The sequence below is a fragment of the Alosa alosa genome, chromosome 8, assembly GCF_017589495.1.
Source record: "Alosa alosa isolate M-15738 ecotype Scorff River chromosome 8, AALO_Geno_1.1, whole genome shotgun sequence".
NCBI lineage: Eukaryota > Metazoa > Chordata > Actinopteri > Clupeiformes > Clupeidae > Alosa > Alosa alosa.
In genome coordinates, this window is record NC_063196.1 from 9,073,215 (window position 1) to 9,096,731 (window position 23,517).

Genomic DNA, 23,517 nt, shown 5'->3' on the forward strand with positions numbered 1-23,517 from the left:
AGGCTCCGACGTTGGAGCAAAGCGACAGATTACACTCACTCCCATCCAACAGCGCCTAGTGACCAGCGTCACCACCACGCTACGCAAACGCAGTGAGCGGACTGCCCCCCGTCTCGTATTCCTGCTTGTATTATCCCATATCGCACACGGGGACACACACACACACACACACACACACACACACACACACACACACACACACAGGCAGAGGGAGAGGGAGACAGAGAGAGCACACACACACACTCCTGTGTTGTGAGCGATTGAGAGCCATTCAGACAGTGGAGGGAGACGCCAGCGTATCAAATAGAATTACAGCATCTTACACTGAGCAGATTTGCAGGCTTGCAGTGTCAGCGTCTGCCATGCGCGCTCGCGTGTGTGTGTGTGTGTGTGTACATGCATGGGTGCATGCACTCTCAAATGGGTGTGTGTGTGCGTGCGCGTGTGCCTGTGCGTGCGTGCGTGAGTGCACTCTCCGTATGAGCGCCTAGCGTTTGTGATTGGAGTGGGTCTCGGGACACCCGATCCACTGGCAGCCATCCGTCATGGAAGGAAAGCTGTGGAACGAGAAACGCTCTCTCTCTCTCTCTCTCTCTCTCTCTCTCTCTCTCTCTCTCTCTCTCTCTCTCTCTCTCTCTCTCTCTTTGCCCTCCTCTCTTTCTCACTTTTCTCCCGCTCTTTCATTCTCTGCCTCTCGGTACCAGCGGCTCTCCCTCCCTCTTTATTTTATTTAGTGCCCTTTACACACACACTGCCCTCACACACAACAACATGTGCTGAGGGTGTAAGTGTGTGTAAGAGTTTTTTGGTGTGTGTGATTTAGGGGGGTGTGTGTGTGTATGTGCCTGTGATTTGACAGCTGCCATCACAGCCAGTGTGGTGCTGACAGGGGGTTACATACCCCTACCTCAGGCCCTAGGGGTCACTTCCCAGCAGTCTTTGGGTTAGGGGGGGTCGTGCCTGGAGGCAGGGGGGGAGGATTCCTGCATCTTTACGTTTTATGTTGATGTCTTCATTAACATGTGTTTGTGTGTGTGTTGTGTGCTCAGATCTGAACTACTGTGGCACCCACCATCCGTGTGTGAACGGCGGCACCTGCATGAACACTGAGCCGGACGAGTACAGCTGTGCCTGTCCAGAGGGCTACTCTGGCAAGAACTGCGAGATCGGTGAGTGATCTGCACTAGAAATCAGTATCCCAGGTCATGTATTGTTCTTAATGTTAATGTAGGTGTGTGAAGTGTTAAGTCAATAGTCGTTAGTAGTGTGTGTGTGTGTGTGTGCGTGTGTTGACCTCTTCTGTATTTTGCAGCGGAGCATGCGTGTGTGTCCAACCCCTGTGCCAATGGTGGCACCTGTCATGAGGTGCCCTCGGGCTTTGAGTGCCACTGCCCAGCGGGATGGGAAGGACCCACCTGCGCCAAAGGTGAGCAGACGGATGTCTCTTTCTTTACACTTTTAGACACACACACACACACACACACACACACACACAAACACACACTCATGCATATATTCTCTCATTTACTCTTGCCTCATTTTGAACCTGGGCATTAATCTCGTGTGTGTGTGTGTGTGGTGGAAGGGGTAGAGGTTGGAATAGGGGGAAGCACAGGACAGGATGATTCCTTACACACACACACACACACACAGGTCTTTTTTTATCCACGTGTCCAGATGCCTCCTTTAGCTGGTGTGTGCTGCTCTGCTGAGGCAGACCCCTGCTGGGCGATCGTTGCTGGCCGGGGCCAACAGACCCTCACAGTGGGGTCCCTCTCCCTCTCTTTCCCTTTATCCCTCTCTCTTTGCCCTCCCTCTCTCTCCTCTTCCCTGCCTCTCTATGGAGCCTCAAGATGCAGGGATATGACAGACCATCGCAGTGGGGTTCCTCTCTTCCTCTCTCTCTCCTCTTTTCTCTCTATTCTCTCTCTCTCTGCCCCATCCCCCCCTTTTTCCCCTCTCATCCTTTCTTTTCTCTCTCTTTCTGTCTTATCCCCCTCTCCTTCCCTCCCCCTTCCTCTCGGTCTCTTCATCCCTCCCATCCCTCTCTGCTGCTGCTGGGTTTGGATTAGAGTGGCGGTGATACTGATCACTGAGACAGGAGGATTTGCATAAGCTGCCTTCACCCACACCCCTGCTTTTGGCTTTTTTACAAATCAAGGAAGAGGGTTCTGCCCTTTTCCTCCCTCCCTTCTTCCTCTCTCTCTCTCTCTCTCTCTCTCTCTCTCTCTCTCTCTCTCTCTCTCTCTCTCTCTCTCTCTCTCTCTCTCTCTCCCCCCACTTCCTTTTCCTGTTCTGCTCTTTGTCTTATCTCATATTGCCCTCGGGTCAGATAACCCAGCAGACTGAAGCTAGTGTGGATACCCCTCTTTCTCCCTCCATCTCTCTCTCTCTCTCTCTCTCTCTCACCTTCTCACCCCCATCTCTCTATCCCTCTCTATCTGTCTTTCAGCCCCCCACTCCCGTTTCTTCTGTCTAAAGGGGGATGTTGGAAGGTTTTTGTTATTAAAAGTACCCCCCCCACACACACACACGCACTCATACATACACACACATTTGCCCTCCTGGCCCCTGCCACACATCTGGGGCCTGTGTCTGTTGTCATGGCAACGGGTGGGATCCCCTGCTGGAATTTGGCACTTGTCGCTTGCGGAGCCTACAAAGGTGCTGTGCACCACCCTCCCACCACACACACACACACACACACACAGGCTTACACACTGACATATGCACAGACTCACAGTCGAATCACAGACAAACCCATACACATGCTTAGAACCTATATTGATTCCTAGACACAGATACTCAGAACTTTCAGTGAGTTCTGCTCTCCCTCTCCCTCTCCCTCTCCCTCTTGCGCACACACACAAAACCATCCCCCTCACAACAGACACACACATGCCCAGAGATTCAAGGCCCCAGACAAAGAAGTATTTTCCAGCTCTCCCCCCACCTTTCTCTCTACCTCTTTCCAGTCCTTTTAGTTTTTTAGTTCTGTAGTTCCACGCGGCCACCCGGCCGGTGTTGCGTCCTCTGCTGCCCGGCTGCTAGCGCTGTGGATCGGGGCTCTAATAGAGGCTAATCTGCCGTCCCTTGGATTATGCTCGCCGGCTAATCGCGTTACAGTGTGAAGGCGAGGCCATGCTCTAAGGCTCTTAGCGAACCGACCTACGCCATGTGTGTGTGTTGTCATGGCAGCCTCTCTCTAGGTTTTTACATTTCTACACTTTGCTTTGCTTTTCCTCTCCTCTCCACCTTTCTCTCCACTCGTCTCTTCGCTTTTCTTTGAATCACTTCTGTTGTTTTCTTGTCTCTCCCTGCATTTATATTTTTCCTCTGATGCAGTCCCTCTCCTCTCCTCTCCTCTCCTCTCCTCTCCTCTAGTCTTCTCCCTCTCTCAGCATCCCTTTCTCTTTTTATGTTTTCTATTCCTTCCACAGTCTTGTATTTCTGTTTCTCTCTTCTGTCTCTTCCTGCTCAGTTGGCTTGTGTCACTCTCACTTTCCTGCTGTTGTCTTTCTTCTCTTCTGCTTGCTTGCTTGCTCTCTCTTTGGATTAATTTAAAGCGTATTGGATGTCTGAGGCTCTGAAGCATCTTGCCTGCCCCACACTGTCGTGCTCTCTCTCTTTCTTTCTTTCTTTCTTTCTTTCTTTCTTTCTTTCTCTCTTTCTCTCTTTCTCTTTCTCTCTCTCTCTCTCTCTCTCTCTCTCTGGAGGCCTCAGGCAGACAGCTCAGCAGCCACAGGCCAGCTGGATGTGCATTGGTCCGGTTAAATGTTTGCAGTTGCAGCGTTTGGTGCAGAGCTGTGAAGTCTCTCCCAGCACCCATAAACTCAAGAGCTCCAGCTTCATAAATGAACTAATGAGTTTGTGTATGTGTGTGCTCTTTTCTACGTGTGTGTGTGTGTGTGTGTGTCGGATCTCAGTCTTCTAATACCATGTTCGCTGCCCACAGATATGGACGAGTGTGCATCCAGTCCCTGTGCCGAGGGTGGCACCTGCATTGATCTGGAAGATGGCTTTGAGTGCCTGTGCCCACTGCAGTGGATGGGCAAGACCTGCCAGATTGGTAAGACGGATCTTCGGTGCCCTAGTCCACCCCCCACCCCCTCCCCCTTCACTTACCTTGAACCAATCAGTCTGCATGTTCTTAGACCAACAGAATGTAACCAGTCGCATTGCAGTGATCCTCAAAGCGTTTATAGGCGTGTGTGTGTGTCTGTGTGTGAGCAAGAAATCTGGTTTGAGTTCTGTTTCATTAATCAGCATTGCATTTGAACGACTAAAAGTTGTTTGCATTTGAAGGTGTTTGCATTTTTGTGTGTGTGTGTTTTGCGTTTGGATATTTCTGTGTTTTCTATCCATGTCAACTACAACACAGACAGTTGGATTTCATTCATCAGCAATGAAAAAGCGTATGGGAGGGGTTGGAGGTTGAACAGCTACTATATGCAACCCGATCCAGGTGATCGTGGGCAGCACTATAAATAGGCAGCTACATAATGGACTGGTCAGGCAAATAGCCCACTGACCTTTCCAGTCAGAGCCACAAGATGAGGGAGAGTCACTCGCCTGTGCTTACGGCCACACAGACGTCTCGTTTTCGGTTTCGTCTTTTTAAATTTTTTGTTTTTATTTTTTCCACACATCAGAGGAAGTGTGAGATGCTCCAGAAAGTTATTTATTTGTTTTTTTTTTTTGTTGTTGTTTTTTTTTTGTGAAGCAGCCAAACATTGCCCAGCACCTGCAACCTGACCCCCCCCCCACTCCAGAAGAGTGGAGTGTGTATGTGTGTGTGGTGGTGTTGGTGGTGGGGGCTCGGCTTTCGGGCCGAACCCTAACCCCCGGCTTGTGTTTCGGGGCCACCATTGCCCGCTCCCTGCATTGGGTTTCAACAAGCAGTGTGTGTGTGTGTGTGTGTGTGTGTGTGTGTGTGCACGCACAGTGGGGACACTTGGCGGGGGCCCGTACTAAATATTTAACAGGGCCCCTGTAGTGTGGGTGTCTTTAACAAGAAGGTAAAGGCAGTCGAGAGGGGTGTTGAATCGGGTAGTGTATTCTTGTGTGTGTGTGTGTGTGGGGCTCTGCTGTTAGCAATGACTGTTGGCAGAACTGTTAGCCATTGCTGCTAGCCAATGGAAGGTGTCAGGTTAAGATGCAGGATGGTGGGATGAGGGTGGAGGTAGAGAGGGAGAGAGAGGGAAAGAAAAGGTGCAATTACAGAATGAGAGGCTTGACTCTGTCAACTGATCACAAGTTTTCCAAGTGTTTTGGTTTTTTTCCTCTGGTGGTGGGGCTTAAAAGCTGGCTTCTCAAATCTCATTCTCTCTCTCTCTCTCTCTCTCTCTCTCTCTCTCTCTCTCTCTCTCTCTCTCTCTCTCTCTCTCTCTCTCTCTCTTTCTCTCTTTCTCTCTCGTTCTTTCTTTCTCTCTCTCTCCATCTCTCTCTGTCTCCCTTTTAACTCGTGTTGCCTCTCCTCCTCCTCCTCTCCTTGACTCCACAGATGCAAATGAGTGTTTGGGGAAGCCTTGCGTAAATGCTAAATCTTGCAAAAACCTAATAGGCGGATATCACTGTGACTGCTATAAAGGATGGGCCGGACAGAACTGTGACATCAGTTAGTATGCCTCCATCTTGCCCAGCCACCCTCACTTGTCCAACACTCTGTCTTCATGCACTCCTGTCTCTCACTTCACTTTTTCTTTCTTTCTTTTCCCAGTCTCTTTGCTTCCCCCCCCTCTTTCTGTCAGTTCAAGCGTCCAACTTTCACTTATTCATTGTGGAGGGTTGCCCCCACCCCCCATCCTCCCCACACACACACACACACCCCTGTACTACTTCTTCTCCTGTAGGGTCGTCACAAAAAAAATCCAGTTCTGTTGCATGCTGGAACGCCTGTGTGAACCGCGCTGTTAACCGCTAACTCTGTGTATGTGTGTGCATGTGTCATGTGTTGGTGTCCGTTCTCGTTCTTCTAACTGCCTGTAATCTCCTCTCTCTCTCTCTCTCTCTCTCTCTCTCTCTCTCTCTCTCTCTCTCTCTCTCTCTCTCTCTCTCTCTCTCTCTCTCTCTCTCTCTCTCTCTCTCTCTCTCTCTCTCCTGGCCTAACACAACCTGATTAACCACAGCTTGGGTGCACCTTCACATCAATAACCCTTGAGTTGCTCTGCCTGTTGTAGTCCTGAAATGATCAAGATGTTTTTTTTCCTCCCGTCTTCCATCCACAGATCTGAATGGGTGCAGTGGGCAGTGTCAGAATGGAGGAGTCTGTAAGGTGAGCTTCTCTCATTGGCATGATGCATGTAGTTCTCCTTAACTTGCGTCTGATGTTAATGATTATTTAGATATATTCTGCTAAATGTTGGTCTTTTGTGTGAAAAATAGTTATGAAAGGACTAAGAAAGGCCTTTTGTATGTTTGTAGGCTTAATGTAATGGAGGATTTATTTAGTATGTATTATATGTGATTAAAACATCTCTCTCGCTCTTTCTCTTTCTCTTTCTCTTTCTCTCTCTCTCTCTCTCTCTCCCCTTCCTCAGGAGGTGGTGCGAGGCGGTTACTTGTGCCAGTGCCCGGTCGGCTTTGTGGGCACCCACTGTGAGATCCAGCGGAACAAGTGTGCCAGCGGGCCGTGTCAGAACGGCGGCCGCTGCCACGTGCTGCTGGACAGCTTCGTCTGCGAGTGCCCACTAGAGTTCAGCGGCACCGTGTGCGAGGTGAGTGCCGTCGCCCCATACACACACACACACACACTGGGCCTGGCATGACCAAGGTTTTGGAAATAAGGGGGAAAGTTGCATGGACCCTCTGGATGGTCTTTTGTGGTCAAAAGTTTCTGATTTGCTCAAGGCTTTGATGTTTTACTGCCGTGGGCACTAATAAACGCTTACACGCCTCTTAGACCCATAAATGTTTTAATGGTTATGGAATGACTATCAAGCAAAACCCATCATCAACCCTCTTTATCAGAGAATGCACTTCCTGTGTCATGAAGCTTGACGTGAAACTTTGCATTGCTGAGAACAGGAATGTCCATTGTGTTGGTCCTCTTTCTCTAACAGAGATTGACCTGACCAGACCTTTTTTTTGTTTGGTTTTCGTTACCGGAAAGTCATCACAGTGTTATGGGCATGTTGAAAAGGGTGTTCCAGGAAACATTATGAATGTTTGGCTGGATTTATCGGTTCTTTTTTCTTATTTTTTTTATTTCCAATCTTTGAAGGGAACTTTGAAAGCCAGCTCATTAGGTGCAGACATGCAGTACGGTGCCTGTATCGTACCATGTTCTCAGAAGTTTCTAGAACAGCATCAGGATGAGTTCTACACATAGAAACTATCAAAAGCATTGAGGTTGCTTATGACTCCTATTGTAAATCATCTTGTTTTGATTTCCCAAGGAGTCAAATGAGTAGAAACCATCATGCAAAATGCATTAGTGTTTTTTTTCTTCCTTAAAGTAAAGCTTTTACCAAGTGGCCCTCATCAGAACGTGTGTGTGCATGTGTGTGTGTTTGCCCGTTTAAAGTTATGCAGCTCTAATGAGGACTTGGCGTGCCAGTCTGACCAAATTTCGAGCCCTTGATGCGTCTGTACGACGCCTGAAGGAAGATCTTTGTTTGTTGCCGCCTCGCTATCAGCTAACATCATTAGCAACAAGTGCGCCTGAACTCGCTGCTCTATCTCAGGGCTAGCAGCCGTGACCATGTGTCCGCTTTTAGCTTGGGGACTCTGTAAGCTTGCAGACAAACCTTCAAGTGTTCGCTAGCTGCAAGCGTTACAGTCTGACTGCTGACTTAGAATTTTAATGTTTTACAGTAAGGCAAGCTAACCTCGCTAGCTTAGCGCTGCATAGCATACTGTAGCATAGCGTAGCATAACACGGGACTGGGAGCAAAGCTAGTGTTTAGCCAGTGAACACCTCTGTATCGGATGGTGTGTGTGTGTGTGTGTGTGTGTGTGTGGCTAAAAATAAAAGGCGGGCTGTACTGTACTGTGAATGAGGCGACACTTATTTGGGTGTGCTGGCACGGTGCCTGTTGGTGCTACAACAGTGGGTGGAGGAGAAGATGTTTCTTTGCATTATGATCATGCCTGGAGTGCTTCCACTCTCCCGTTTAGACTCTCCAACAGCTCTTTCCATTACGGGGGGGGTGGGGGTGTTAGGGCAGTGCAGTGCATGATGGGGTTGGGCGTGGCACTCGATGTTTTTTTGGCCACTCGGGTCGCCCGCCCGTCTAGGCCGTGCCAACCTTTGCAGCCAGTGGCGGGTGGAGAGGCTGCCTTAACAGGCCGAGCTGAGACGGCCGCTCCCGTGATCGATGGGAATGTTTTATTCAGGTTTCTGTTGCTAGCTGCTGCCAATGCCAGAGCTCATCTCGGCTCCATTTCACTGGCTGCAGACCTCAATTCCCAGGAGGAGTGAGGAGGAGAGGAGAGGAGAGGAGAGGAGAAGGGGCAGAGAGAGAAGGGGTAGAAAGACAGAAGGAGAAAGAGGGGGGGGGTGATTTCTCTATGCTGCTTGGCTCTTGCGTCATTCCACACACACATACACACGCACCCATATACACACACACACACACACACACACACACACACACACACACACACACACACACACACCCATCACTTGACAGAGGATTGAGCAATCTACGCACGTCCGTCCCCTAAGAGAGAGAGAGAGAGAGAGAGAGAGACCCTGACTAGTGTCTGTCCAACTGGAGGAGAGCCACAAGAGTGGGCAGCCCAAACACCTTACATGGCAGCTGGCACACTACACTGCTGTGTGTGTACACAAACACAAACTTATTCCCTCTCTCTCTTACACTCACACACACATACTCACACACTCAGATGCACTTGCACACCTTGTTCCAGCTCCAAAATGGCTCCCCTCTTTAATGATGTGATGACTGCAGGAAGATAGAGACTGTTCTACGACTGTGCGGACATTGAACACACGCACACACACACACGCACACACACTTTACAGGATGTGCACTGTACACAAGGATGTGTGTGTCGAGTGTTTGAACTAGCTCTGGGTAGAGTACTGGAGAGCGATAAAGGCCCGTAAAAGAGAAATACGATAATGGGGTGATTTTCTTTTTTACTGCCTGCGGTTTCCAAAACAGCAACCACATTAGAGCACGGTCAAGGAAATCCCACAGGGACGGGACAGATCACAAAGCGGACAAATAACCCAACAAACTAAACAACCCAACAAACAGACAAACAACCCAACAAACGGGGGGCACTGTGGCGCAATGGGCTACAGCGCTCATACCATAAACGGGCCCAAGTGCCCACGGGGACCTGGGTTCGAATCCGACCTGCGGTCACTTCCCAATCCCACCCAATCTCTCTCTCCCACTCACTTCCTGGCTCACTCTTCACTGTCCTATACAAATAAAGCCAAAAAGCCCAAAAAATATAATTGAGCATTTCTGACCCAGCAGCTGCTGTGAGAAGCTCATGGGTCCGGGTCAGAACATCCAACAACAACAAAAAAATAATAATACCAAAAAGAGACCAAAACGATCATATCACTGAAATAACTGTGCGTGTTTCTCGAGCTGCTCTACAGGGAGTTTTGTTGGAGTTGTGTTTAAACAAACAAACAAAATGATTTGTGTGTGTGTGTCTGTGGGAGCGCTGATGGAGTCGTGTAAGAGATGCACTTTGTTTATTAGCTTACGGCCGGCTTCCCCAGCTTACGCCTGTTTGTTTATCTCGCTAAGGGGATTGGCTCTAAAGAGCTAAGGCCTTGAGTCAATCAAAGCCTGCTCGCTTTTAGGCAAACACTCACTCGTGGGCGTGCATGCTTCATTCACTTGCGCGTGCTCTCGCTCTCTGTCTCTCCTTCTCCATTTCTCTCTCTCTCTCCTCTCTCTCTCTCTCGCTCTCGCTCTCGCTCTCTGTCTGTCTCTCCTTCTCCATTTTTCTCTCTCTCTCTCTCTCTCTCTCTCTCTCTCTCTCTCTCTCTCTCTCTCTCTCTCTCGCACTTTGTCTCTCTGCCTTTTCCCTCTTTCATTCATTCTTTCTTTTATTCTCTCATGTGTTGCCTTCCCTCACCACCGTCCTCCTGCTTTGTTGACCAGCTGCCCAACCAGTTGCCATCGAACCCCTGCGAGTCCAACCCGTGCCGGAACGAGGCGTCGTGCCACAGCATGCTGGGAGATTTCTACTGCGCCTGCCCGGAGGACTACGAGGGCAAGACGTGCGCTGACCGAAAGGACCACTGCAGGACCACTCCATGCCAAGGTATGGGCCGCGCCAACCCTGTATCATACCTGTTTCGTGTCATACACTCTTATCTGAGTGAGCGTGTGTAACTAAAAATTATTGTCTTGTTGAGAATTGTGCTAATGTACTTTTCGTATATTTTCTTGAACCCTCACCCGACTTTCACCATAGTGATTGACAGCTGCACGATCGCTGTGGCAGCGAACAGCTCGGACGAGGGCGTTCGGTACATCTCCTCGAACGTGTGTGGCCCCCGCGGTCAGTGTCACAGTCAGCCAGGAGGAAACTTCACCTGCACCTGTGACAAGGGCTTCACCGGGACCTACTGCCATGAGAGTGAGTCTTGTCACTTACACACACACTCACTCACTCACTCACTCACTCACTCACTCACTCACTCACTCACTCACTCACTCACTCACTCACTCACTCCGGGACCTACTGCCATTGTCTCTCTCTCACTCACTCACTCACTCACTCATACTGTCGTATCAGATATTCAGACTCAGGCCAGAAATTAAGTCAAAACATCTTGTCTACAACGTAATAAAAATACACCATTAAAAGTGTTGAAGGCGCAAAAGTCCGGCAGAATTCCGTGCAAAATTCCTTTAATGACTACATAGCGCAAAGCCTGAGTGGATCACACGATCACACTTCCAAACAAATGGTTGAACACCAATATTTATACCTTATCCTTAGATGCTGACACAACATTTGGCAACTTCAAACCCACAGGTGGCGTTATGAAAGGATCGCTGTTCGGTCTTATCTTTGCAAGTGAGCATTGTTGCTGCCAAGGGTACGACCGTAACACAAGTTCAGAGGTTTACACAAAGTTCAGGGGTTTATAAAGTGAACACAGGTCACACATCGTTCATGGGTTACATATCGTTCACTCGTTTGCTCTCTTATTAGCTGTTTTGAGTAGAGTCCGCCTCCAACGGAGTCTTTATTTACGCAAGTATGTATGTTAGTTAGGAATAACTTCAATGTATTACTTGATTATGGTTGAGGTTATATAAATACATGTTTTACAGTTTCAAACTTGTTCTCTCATCATGATGTCTACAAACCATAGTGATTTTATAGCACAATACACACAATCTCACACACAAACCCATCTTCTCTCCTCTGTGTCAGTCTCACACCCATTCATCTTTTCCCTATTTATTTATTTGTTTGTTTGTTTGTTTGTTTGTTTATTTATTCCCTGTCCTTTCTTAAGAGTCCAATCTCTCACTTGGTTTCTTCGGCATGCAGTGCTCTTTGGTTGGTTGACTTGTACCTGTATTTGTCTGTGCCCAAGTGTCTGTCCACTGGTGGTCATCCGCTCTCTCCTCCTCCTCCTCTTCCTCCTCAGATATCAACGACTGTGTGGCCAGTCCCTGTAGGAATGGAGGCACCTGTATCGACGGGGTCAACGCCTTCCAGTGCATCTGCCCCGACGGATGGGAGGGCACCCTCTGTGACATGAGTCAGTAGGCCTTTTTATCTCTGTCTCTCTCTCCTTCTCTTTCTCTGTCTGCTCATCCCTCTCTCTCTTTCTTTCTTTCTTTCTTTCTTTCTTTCTTTCTTTCTCTACAACTTTCTCTTTGTCTCACTCTCTCCCCCTCCCAGTTTATTTTTCTCAGAAGCTTTCTCTCCGTTTAATGTCTTAAAATCTTTCATTTTTCACCCCGCCCCTCGTCTTTCCTTTCATGTTTCTAATTCACTCCCTCTCTCTCTCTCTTTTTCTCTCTCTCTCTCTCCTCCGTCAGACGTGAACGAGTGCAGCAGAAACCCGTGTAAGAACGGGGGCCGCTGTGTGGACCTGCTCAACGACTTCTACTGCGACTGCAAAGACAACTGGAAGGGCAAGACCTGCCACTCACGTGAGTTAGACCCCCCTGTGGCTCTGCTGTTTTACGAGGTGACAATACTTTAGCAAAGCCTGATGTTGACCTTTGTGCCTGTGTTTGTGTGTGTGTATGTAGGTGAAAGTCAGTGCGACGCAAACACTTGCAGTAACGGGGGAACATGCTACGACAACGGGGATGCGTTCCGCTGTGCCTGCCCCCCTGGGTGGGGTGGCAGCACATGCAACACGGGTGAGTGTGTGTGTCTGTGTGTCTGTGTGTGTGTGTGTGTGTGTGAGAGAGAGAGCGGTCATGTATTACACGGTGTTCGAGAAATGCAGCTAAATATGATGGTGTATATTAACTGATTTAAAACAACACCATGTAGTTCTTTGACCTTAAAAGAACGACACACATAATGACGTGTCTTTACTTATACTTTACTTGTACTTACACTGTCCACTCATGGTGCATGCTCTGTGTCACAGCTAAGAACAGCACGTGTGCCTCCAACCCCTGTGCCAACGGAGCTACCTGTGTGGGCGGCGTCGACTCTTTCACCTGCATCTGCAAGGACGGCTGGGAAGGACCCACCTGTGCCCAAAGTAAGTGGCAACCTTCACACGTCCATCTGTCTACCTGCAGTGCCACCACAATCTGCCCAACCCTCCCCCACAGACACACACACACACACACACACACACACACACCTCTCCCTGCCAAACTACCAGACCCCCCCATACACACACACATACGCTCACACTTACTCTCCCTTAGATTTTACTTTCATCATGCACAATTTCAGCTGTAATAGTTTTAATTCAAGCACCCGTTGCAAAATGTTACTGACAACCCATCTTACCACCTCCATACTCATGGACATCTTTTAGCATTATTTAGCTGACTTGTAGTATGCTAAGATACAGGCTGCTATGAGCCTCATCAAGTTTCTGCAAATTGTGTGATGATGCATTGCAGTGCGAGTTTTAGCCCTGATCTTCTCTCGTCTTTTGTGTCCCGCAGATATCAATGACTGCAACCCCCACCCCTGGTAAGTCTGCCTACCGCTCCCTGCTACTACTGTGTCTGCCTCTGGTCAGTGTGTGGTTTTGGGCAGGGGGAGTAGACGCCCCTCTCCCTCGGCATGTTTGGGGCCACTGGTGGCCCTCTTGTCCGGGCCGCCTGTAGAGACCCTCCCCTTCGCTGTACAACACTGCCGGCTCGGAACGCCCCCTTCCTCTCCACACACACACACACACACACACACACACACACACACACACACACACACACACACACACACACACACACACACACACACACGTGCGCCAAACCAACCCCCCCACCCACTCTTTCTTCCTAAATGCATGTCCCCCACAGTCAGCACCACCATCAACAACCAACCACCACCGCCACCACCACCGCATCAATACCCCTCAGCACCCCAGCCCATCTCCGATGTTGTTGAGGGAGGGAGGGAGGTGTGGAGTTGGGGTGCGTAATGACGGGAAGGTGTCCCTAAATCACCCCTAAATCCGACAGCTCATGCGACTCGGAGGGGGTTGCCTTTAATGGCACAAGACAAAGGGCCCGCGGGCCCTAAAAGAGTGCCCCCAACTGGGCCCAGGGGCCAGGGGAGCGACATGGAGGAAGGGAGGGGTGGTTTGCACTCTGTGTGTGTGTGTGTGTCAATTGGAGAAAAAAAGTGTGGGGGGGGGGGGTTGTCTCTTCTCTGTCTCTCTCTTTCTTTCTTGCTCGCTCGCTCTCTCTCTTTCTCTATCCTTTTCTCTTACTTTCTTTTTTCCTACCCTTCCCTCCTATCTCCTCCTCCTATTCTTCACCGGTGACCTGGGAACAGCAGATGGGGGGATTGAGAGGGATGGATGGAGGGAGGGGTTGGGAAGAGAGAAGAGGAATGACATCCCAGCAAGGGGCCGGGGAGGGGGGGTGATTAGTGATTAGCATGTGAAAGGTGGGGTGTTGATGAATCTCCTCCATCCCTCTCTCAATCCCTCTCTTTCTTTCCCTCACATTCTCTCTCTCTCTCTCTCTCTCTCTCTCTCTCTCTCTCTCTCTCTCTCTCTCTCTCTCTCTTTATATCTATCTATATCTCGCTATCTGTCTTTCTATTCATCTTACACATTTCCCCTTCACCTCTTTACAATTAGCAATTAGCTACATTTGACACAACTCATGTCTGGTATCAGGGACTGCACCTTTAATGGTGCCTTAATGAGACTTTAATGTGGTTATTTCAGTGAGTAAATCACAGTGGCTTTTCCTCTCCCTCCCCCAGTTATAACGGCGGCATCTGTGTGGACGGAGTCAACTGGTTCCGCTGTGAGTGCGCTCCTGGATTTGCTGGACCGGACTGTCGCATCAGTGAGTAGCACTCAAACATGCTTAGTTATTGTGTGTGTGTGTGTCTTTGTCCAGCGACAGGGTGTTTACAGGCACTCTTCACCCAAAATGTCAGTTTTAGGGAGTATCCCTTGGCCTATGACCCTGCTGGGATCAGAGGTCACCATCCCTCTCGGTTTCTCTCTCACTCACACACACACACACACACACACACACATCACACACACACACAAATGTCCTAAGCAGATGAATAATTCAGCTGGCCGCGGATTCCAGAGCTGTCTGGCATAGAGCTCTTGGCTCTTTGTCAGACTTCTGTGTGTGTCTGTGTGTGTGTGAACCCCTCAGATTGTCCTTTGCATGTTGGCATTCAAATGGTTGTAGTCATTCACACTGCAGCCTTTCAGAGAGAGGAGAGGTCAGCCACTTCTGCTTCACACACACACACACACACACACACACACACACACACACATATATATATATATATATATATATATATATATATATATATATATATATATATATATATATATATATATATATAATCACACACACACACCCCTGGCCTACTTGTGCTGCTACCCACAGGACGACTGGTCAGGCTAAGGCTAAATTTAGCTTTAAGAATAAGAAGGGTGCTCTACAGTGTTCAGATGGTACTCACATGTGGTAAACTGGTCTACAGGCCTCTTAATGAAGCAGTCATTTTAGAAGGCTGGTGCGGAAACTTTGACTCAAACTATATTTTCCATCTCTTTCTTTCATCTTTCTTTCTTTCTTTCTTTTTTCTTTCTTTCTTGCAATCTGAGGATGTAATACACGGGGATAGCATGTGTGTTGCAGTATTGTAAGCATCTCTATAATGGTCTAATAAAGGAGTGTTGACCTCTTCCTTGCCCCCCTCACCCTCTCCTCTTCATCCCGCTCCTCTCCAGACATCGACGAGTGCCAGTCGTCGCCCTGTGCGTACGGCTCCACCTGCGTAGACGAGATCAACGGCTTCCGCTGCATCTGTCCCCTGGGTCGATCTGGCGCCCGCTGTCAGGAGTGTGAGTGCCCACAACTGTCACACACATACATACACACACACACACACACACACACACACACACACACACACACACAGACACACACCTGGGCCACACTGGCGCCGGCTACCAGGAGAGTAAATTCCCACAACTCAAACTGTCCTTTTATTGTTTTACACACACACACACACACACACACACACACACACACCACTCTAATCCCCCAACATGAGGGCAGAACACTTTCATCTCTACCCGCCACGTCCCTCATTTCTCCTAGTGTCCATCTGTCTGTGGACACACATGTAGACATCTGTCTGTAGGTATACACACAAACACACACACACGTTTTATGATTTCTTCCTGTTGAGAATACACAGTGGATGAATGAGTGTGCTTTCATCAGTGCCGTACCTTTATGATATACGCTGGCTTACGTCGACTAACCATATGGCAGATAAATGAGGCTGTGTGTGTGTACACAGTTTAGATCATCCCATTTTTTTTTTTCTGTTATGGCTGATCCGCTCTACTTTTTGGAGATTATAATCAGTGATGATGATAATCATAATGATACAATGTGTATGATCCCTGTAGTAAGAGTGCCTGTTGAGCTTAAAGGCTTTAAAACTGTATTGTCATGTCACATGTTGTACAACGTGGCAGGTTTTAAAACGTGTGTGTGTGTGTGTGCCATATTCTCGTCGAGCAGTCATTGGAATCGGGAAAACATGCCACTACGGCGGCCTGCAGTTCCCTCACGGGAGTCGCTGGGAGGAGGAGTGCAACAGCTGCCAGTGTATCAACGGCAAGGTGGACTGCACCAAGGTAAGCCAACCCACTGTCCCGACAAGCATGACTGACCGCTCCTCACCCTCTCCCACAAGGATCAGTCAGAGGGGGGGCAAGCCAGTGTACTGACCCCTAACAGTGGGACTTTGTCCCTCTAGTTACAGTTGAGCTCAACCCCAAACATTTTATTGTTAGAGTTTCTGTTTATTTGCTGTTCTCAAAGAAGCCACTGTGGGAATTGTGTTAAAGATTAGTGAAGTAAGTGCACAGTGAAGAAAAAAGGTCCAGCTCACACAAAGACGGTTAGTACAAAACAAACATTTCTTTTAAGTTGGATTAATGTGTTGAAGCTGTCCATTAGTGTGGGCTCTATAGGAATAGATGACTCGACGGTTCAAGTATGTGGCAGACGTCACACCTATCTGCCATGTCATGACTCCCACGTCTGTGTCAAGTCGTGCCTGACCCTTACGTCTGACCTTTGACCTCTCGACTTGTCACCCAGGTGGTGTGTGGACGACGGCCGTGCCTGTTGCCTGGGGTGAGGCTGGACCAGCAGCAGCATCTCCGGGACAACCAGATGGAGCAGCATCAGCACCAGCAGCCGCAGCACGCGTGCCCGAGGGGACGAGGCTGCCTTGAGCACAGCTTCCTGACCTGCTTCTCACCGCCATGCCACCACTGGGGCGTGTGCTCGTCCCCCCAGCCGCAGGTCGACGTCCACACCAAGTGTGAGCCCAACACGGGCTACCTGGACAACAGCTGTGCCCGCATTACGCTCATCTTCAACCGCGAGAAGGTGCCTCCGGTGAGTGACCACAAGAGCACAAATCAAACTTTTTTTTTTTTTTTTTTTTTTTTTTTTTTTTTTTTTTTTTAGTATAGGGTAAACTAAAAAGCTAAAATTATTGGAAAATTGTACAAATAATTTTCACCCCATCATAAATATCCGCTGTATGTCCTGATCTTGTGAAAACAAATATTTATGTGAAAGCAAATAGAGCAGTACAGTCTCTTAATACGTGTCTGGAAGCCCTTAATAACCAAACCTTACCAGCCTCCAAACCTCACATACTGGTTACATAATTTATGGCTCATTTCTGAACGCTTTCTTCTGATGTTTTATTTTTTTCTTTTTTGCGACTAAGTCTAGACGTTTTCTCGGGTCTGTTTGTTCTAGCGACTTGAAAAATGGACCCAGGCAAGAACATCGCCATGCTGATTTACAACTGGTCCGTTGTGCTGTGATTTAGTGGTGCGATTTATGAGTGCGCTATGTTCTGCACTTGCATCCTAAGTCCGGTTCTGTTGTTTTTGTTCCACAACAGGGTACAACAGTAGAGAACATCTGTTCGGAGCTCAGATACCTTCCAGCCACACGGAACCTGGCCAAAGAGCATGCCTTACTGGTGCTTTGTGACCTGTCGTATACTAACCAGGATGCCGTTGAGGTGGCAATAGTAAGTACAACTCTCTCGCCCTTTTTCTCTCTGTTTCTCTCTCTCTTTCACACACACACACACACACTCACACACAGACCTCCTCTCAGATGTCTTCTGTCTCTTCCCATGTCATAGCACACAGCATTGTTGTAATATCCCCATAATAAGTTGAGGATGGTAAAAGATGTGCTCAACCACTTGAGATGAGATGTCATTGCATGCGTTTTCAGATGGGGTAAAGAGTCATAAATGCACTTTGAATACGAGCGAGTTTTCTCTCAATATTCATAAGAATATGGAGTTTCCCTTTCCTCCTCCTTTGACGTGATTAGAATCATCTGGAATGTGGGAAGCCCTGTGTGTGTGTGTGTGTGTGTGTTTGTGTGTGTGTGTGGGGGGGTGGCTGAGGGGAGAAGATGGCTGGTTTGAGAGAGAATGCTAATAGATTTAGATTTGATTTCCTGTTCCCTGTGAGTTGCACGGCATTTCAGCGTACAGGTCGCACTGAGGCAGTGGCAGTTAGTCTACACACACACACACACCACCCCCCTGCCCTCTTTTGAATGCAGCTGAGTTTACTCAGTAATGACTTTCAGTTGACCAACCTGCAGTGGGTCCGACTGCAATGCAGCATTTCCTCCTTTTTTCTCTCTCTCTCTTTCGCCCTCTCTCAATCCTCCTTTTTTCTCTCTCTATGTAATTCAAATAGAAAGTTGCTTTATTGGCCTGACTAGACACTTGTATTGCTAAAGCACAAAGACCAATCCAACTAATTCAGATTCATTTGTGATGTCAGTCATGCACATAAAACATCATAGTTGGTTTAGAAAAGGTAAAAAAATACTGTTGAGAAGAAAAAGCAAAACATAGTGTAATATGAAAGAAGTTGAAATACACATCTCCCTCTCTTTCTTTCTCTCTCTGGGGCTCAGTTGGTCTTGTGCTGGGGTGGGGGTGATGGGGCAGAGTCCTAAAGCCAGAGTCTATGATGTAGCCCTGTTCTGTACTCACTCTAACGTTTGCCACCTCCCCTGCCCCTCTCAGTCGTTCCAGCAGGAAGAGCAGCCGGACCACAGTCGTGTCCAGGAGGCGGCTAGTGGCATCGTCAGCGCACTGTCCAAGCGCCACAACAGCACGGTCATGCTCGCCATCATCGAGGTGAAGGTGGAGACCCAGATCATGCCCCAGTCAGTCGGTGAGTAAAAACAGACACAGACACAGGTCATGCTCCTCAAGTCAGTCAGTGAGTAAAACACACACACACACACACACACACACACACACACACACACACACACACTTACTCACTCAGTCAGTTGGTGATTAAACACAGATGCACACACACACACATTGGAAACCTAGGTCATGCCCCAGTCAGTTGGTACACACACACACACACAAACAGAGACCGCTAACATTGAATGACAGACCCATAGACACACATGTCTTTACCCCCTGATGTTCTGGGCGTCCATGCCCGTCACTCAACGATCACGCCTTTTTCCTTGCTGTGTGATGCACAGCATGTGGCGACGTTCGGACCGGGCCGAGCGGAGACAATCGATTTCACAGAGCCAGGGCTTTTAAAATGGTGGAAGTCAGTAGAGAGGCTCTGTTATTCACTTGGCCATGTTCGGCAGGCTCTGGTTCCCAACTCAACTGAGTGAGTCAGTGTAACTCAAAGTGTAACTGCATAATTGTGGCTGGTGATGGGGCTCGAGACATCTGTGTAGAACGCTTAGCTCACTGAGTCAGAAAGACTGAAGAGAGCACACTTGTCTTTTGAGGAACCCCCCCACACACACACACACACACACCTTTTATAGCAATTCTAATGGAATGAACTTCTGGAGAAACTAAGGTAGCTATTTTTTACGTAGGATGAGTTGTCTGGTTGTGTTATCTGTGTAATCGTCTGCAGGTGTGTGTCCAGCAGACTAATGGGAAGTCCCACCCAGTTTCAAGCTGACTCAGCGTGCCAAAGTGGGCATTGTGTCATTGAATGTCTTTCCTTTATAAAGTAATTTTCATATATAGCCCCTATTGAGCATTTTCTTCCCCCTTATCAGCATCTTTCTTTTAGTATGCAGTATTCATTTATCCATTTGCACCTTTTATCTATTTTTATATATATATATATATATATATATATATATATATATATATATATATATATATATATAATATATATATATATATATATATATATTTTAAATTATTTGTTTCTGTAGATGTACCGCTTGGACCCTGTTCAGTGCTATATTTTGTTTCTGTAGTTGTTATAAAACCATTTTTGTCATCACAGAGCTATCAGTTGGTGCCATCAAATGTATCTGCATAACTGACTGTACCCTGTCACTCTCTCTCCCCCAGACTACCTGGTACCACTACTGTGTGTGCTGTTCTGTGGCCTGTGGGTGGTATGCATGGTGGTGTGCGTGTGGTGGATGCGCAAGCGCCGAAAAGAGCGTGAGAGGCGCCGACGCCACTCCCCCGACGACAACATCAATAACCAGTGGGAGCCCCTGCGACCGGTGACCGCCGGTCAGGGACTGGGCTTGGGCGTCGGCGCAGGGCCCAAGGATAGCAACCTGGACGCGCAGTACGAGCGCGCCAAGCTCATGGGCACGCCCGAGCGGATGTGCGACGGGCGCGAGGACGAGGAGGAGGCCGAGGACGACCTGGAGCTGGGGAGAGGTGGAGGAGGAGGTGGTGACGGAGACGGAGGGATGATTGAGGTGGAGCTGGAGCCTGCAGAGGACGGCTATGGCAAGGAGGATTCCTGCGGCAAGCTGCGCATGTACTCTAAGGGGCCAGCGCAGGGCCAGGGGTTGGCCAAAGGAGAGGTGATCTGCACCACCCGAAGCAGCAGCGGCAGCGTTGGTGGCAGTAGCTGCAACGCCGCCTCGCTCAAGACGCCTCACCGGACCACGGTGTCGGTGGCGGGGGCTCCCCACAGCCCCAAAGACAACCGCTGTAAAAACATCAACATGGGCCCTGACCTCAAACACCATTGTGTATGAGCCCTCAATAACAACCCCCCCGCCCCTTACAGCATCTCTACCAGTCCCTTCACCAAACCATCCCAACAGCCTATCCCAAACAACCAACCAACCAACTAACTCTGACAGAGAATCTTAAGAGAGGAGGAGAGGACTCTCACCTCATTTAAAAAAACAAAACTTTCAGTTTGAAAAGAACTTAATTTTTTTCCTCTCTTTTCTTGGCTTGACATTTCTTTTTTATTTCCAGCAAATTAGTTTTGCTGTTCAAGCTGAATGTCGACACGGAGGACTTATTATTTTTTTTTTTTTATTTAACCTTTTTTTTTTCCTTCTCCTCTCCCTTCCTTTGGCATTCATATTTTTATTTTTTGTGTACAGATGAAGCAGAATTGTATTTCTTTATAATCAGGCAAGACAAAAGAGAGGCCTATGTTGTTCTATTGTTTTGGTTTTTCGGAGAGATGTCCTGCTGTGTACAAGCGGAAAGATAACTCATAATGGAGGAAGAAAAATATAAATGTATAGATACAAAAGACAACTTTTTTTCTGTTGTTGTTTACAGACGATTGCCCCTTGTTAATTTTTTTTTCTCTGCCATGGATTAATAGGAAGGCTAAGCAGTGGTGGGTTAGGGGGGAACTGACTGACTCTAGGACCCAGCAGAAAGCAGGTGTCCCCTTCTCCCTCCCAACCGCCCTGACTGTCCCCTGTCCGTTTGTCCAGCTCTCCTCGACGATGCACGCCAGCCTTATGAAAGTGCGTTGCCCTAGAGGAACGAGAGATGATGAAAACAAACTAAAAAAGAATACTCCTGTGCCTACAGAGTGGCCTTGATTTACTCACGCCCCACCCCCCTCACTCCCTTTATTCCTTTCTGTTGTCTCGGCTGAAGAAAAAAAAAAAAGAAGAGGATTGCAGTATTTTTTTCTTTTGTTCTGTTTTAGTTTCTTTTTGTTTAACTTTTGGTTTGAGCTGGTAGCAAGTGCCTTTCAACAAGCCCCACCCCAAACAACCACCCTCCCACCCACCCAAAGTTATTTGCGTCTCGCTGCCGAGGTTGTGGCCCCCTTCCTCTAAGACCCCAACCCCACAAGGTTATTCAGTCTCCATCAAAAGGGATAGGGCCATCGGTTATGTCATATCTCTATATTTTCTTGAGACACTCATCCAAGCATTGAGGTATTTGATCAAAGACAAGACAATAACATGTACATAGATGTATATAATAAAGGAGTCGCTGTGTATATTTGAATTTAGTAAATTAAGACAAGTCACACTTTTTTTATTATTATTATTATTATTATTATTATTATTACTATTATTATTACTGTTATTATGATTTAAACATTTTTTTTTTTACAATGCCATTCCTTTTATTTATGCCAGTTCTCACAGGCAGGTTTTATAACAAATTAACAGCGTCCCAAAGGCAGAACAGTATGTATACAGAGGTCATCATTTTATGTTAATTTTTGTTTGTTTGTTTTTTTTTCACTATAAGGAGTTAATGCTTTAAGATTGTGTGGTGTATTGTGGCGTGTTTGTTCGCCTCCGTTAAAAGAAAAAAAGTCTCTCCCCTCCTGTCCTCCTTTTGCTGTCATGGAACGTTCTGGAAACTGGAAAAAAAAAACTGTGGTGCCATCACACTATGAGGGGCGTTAATCTGATCTCTCGGACGATGTGAAAGTTTTTTTTTATTTTACTCAATCTGCTTTCACCTGTTTTGGGTTGAGGCTTCATGAAGGGAACAATTTTTTTCTGTCGTTGTAAAGCTTTTTTTCTTCTTTTTTTTTTTTTTTTTTTTTTTTTGTTCGAGGTACCAACCGATAAAGACATCTGGATTACCTCAGAATTGGCGACAATGACCTGTGTTTTTCTTTTTTCTAGCAATTGTCATGTTTAAAAAAGAAAGAAAGAAAATCTCTCTTGGACAGCACCTTGTTTCCATATCTGGGAGGACACAAAATAAAGAAATTTAAAAACTATCCCTAACAGCTGTTCAGAAAAGGATTATGCATCACATTTGGGAATGGCAGGGGAGGAATGAGAACTATAAAAAAAAAAATGTAATTTTTGTACAAAAAGAATTGCTTTGCAAAAGTTATTTGGTTCATTTAGTGGAATTTATGTTTGTTATTAGAAATAAATCAAAAACTATTTATTAAAGCATTTTATAACAATGTCCTCAAAAAAACAAACAAGCACTGTGCCTTCATGTTCAGCATGACAAAGGGGATTTTATGGTTATTTGGTGAAAAATGTCTCACTTATTGGGTATGAAATCATACAGATGACATGCTAACAGTTACCATAGCACACATACATTCAGCATTAGGGCTTGTTTTCTTTCTTGAGCTCCAGCATCAAACTCTTTGCCCTTGCTGTAACCACAAATGAAGGCGCCTCCAGGATCAATACAGGAACTCTCTCTTCCAGGCAAGAGGGCTTGGAAAGAGACTCGGCCAATCGGAAGTGGTCTCCTGTTCTGGGCTGACAGCAGAGCAACCAATGGGGTCACTCGGCTTGCCGTGGCTTCATCCGTTCTGAATGTTTTATGAGCGAGGCCTGCAATGATGATGCCTGTGTGCGCTAGCTAGCGCTACAGGCCCTCATCTCCAGTGAATTAGCCTCCGCTAATGGGATAGTCCATACACACACACACACCACACCACCACCAACACCACCCCCAGCACAGAGTAGGATAGGATTTCACATCCGACGTCTGTGATCCTCTACTACTCATTCTTATTGATGGTGTGGGCTCTGGCAGGAAAGGGAGGACGGCCTGAGTGCCTGAGAGTAAGAG

At 47.6% G+C, this 23,517-nt stretch overlaps 1 protein-coding gene across 2 annotated transcripts in view; it reads left to right on the top strand.

Moving 5' to 3' along the window:
- jag2b (jagged canonical Notch ligand 2b) overlaps positions 1-21,755 on the top strand; it is a 55,068-nt gene extending 33,313 nt beyond the window's left edge. Inside the window, exons 7-26 of one of the 2 annotated variants that reach the window (XM_048250658.1) lie at positions 1,050-1,169; positions 1,313-1,426; positions 3,956-4,069; positions 5,504-5,617; positions 6,228-6,274; positions 6,540-6,716; positions 10,098-10,260; positions 10,414-10,578; positions 11,606-11,719; positions 12,003-12,116; positions 12,219-12,332; positions 12,569-12,685; positions 13,104-13,131; positions 14,377-14,462; positions 15,380-15,493; positions 16,185-16,300; positions 16,770-17,072; positions 17,593-17,724; positions 18,751-18,901; positions 20,080-21,755. In XM_048250658.1, the coding sequence (XP_048106615.1) occupies positions 1,050-1,169; positions 1,313-1,426; positions 3,956-4,069; positions 5,504-5,617; positions 6,228-6,274; positions 6,540-6,716; positions 10,098-10,260; positions 10,414-10,578; positions 11,606-11,719; positions 12,003-12,116; positions 12,219-12,332; positions 12,569-12,685; positions 13,104-13,131; positions 14,377-14,462; positions 15,380-15,493; positions 16,185-16,300; positions 16,770-17,072; positions 17,593-17,724; positions 18,751-18,901; positions 20,080-20,729 (3,053 nt within the window). In that variant the 3' untranslated portion in view covers positions 20,730-21,755. The remainder of the gene's footprint in view (positions 1-1,049; positions 1,170-1,312; positions 1,427-3,955; positions 4,070-5,503; positions 5,618-6,227; positions 6,275-6,539; positions 6,717-10,097; positions 10,261-10,413; positions 10,579-11,605; positions 11,720-12,002; positions 12,117-12,218; positions 12,333-12,568; positions 12,686-13,103; positions 13,132-14,376; positions 14,463-15,379; positions 15,494-16,184; positions 16,301-16,769; positions 17,073-17,592; positions 17,725-18,750; positions 18,902-20,079) is intronic. The other variant, XM_048250659.1, reaches the window with a different exon arrangement.
- The last annotated feature ends 1,762 nt before the right edge of the window (positions 21,756-23,517 follow it).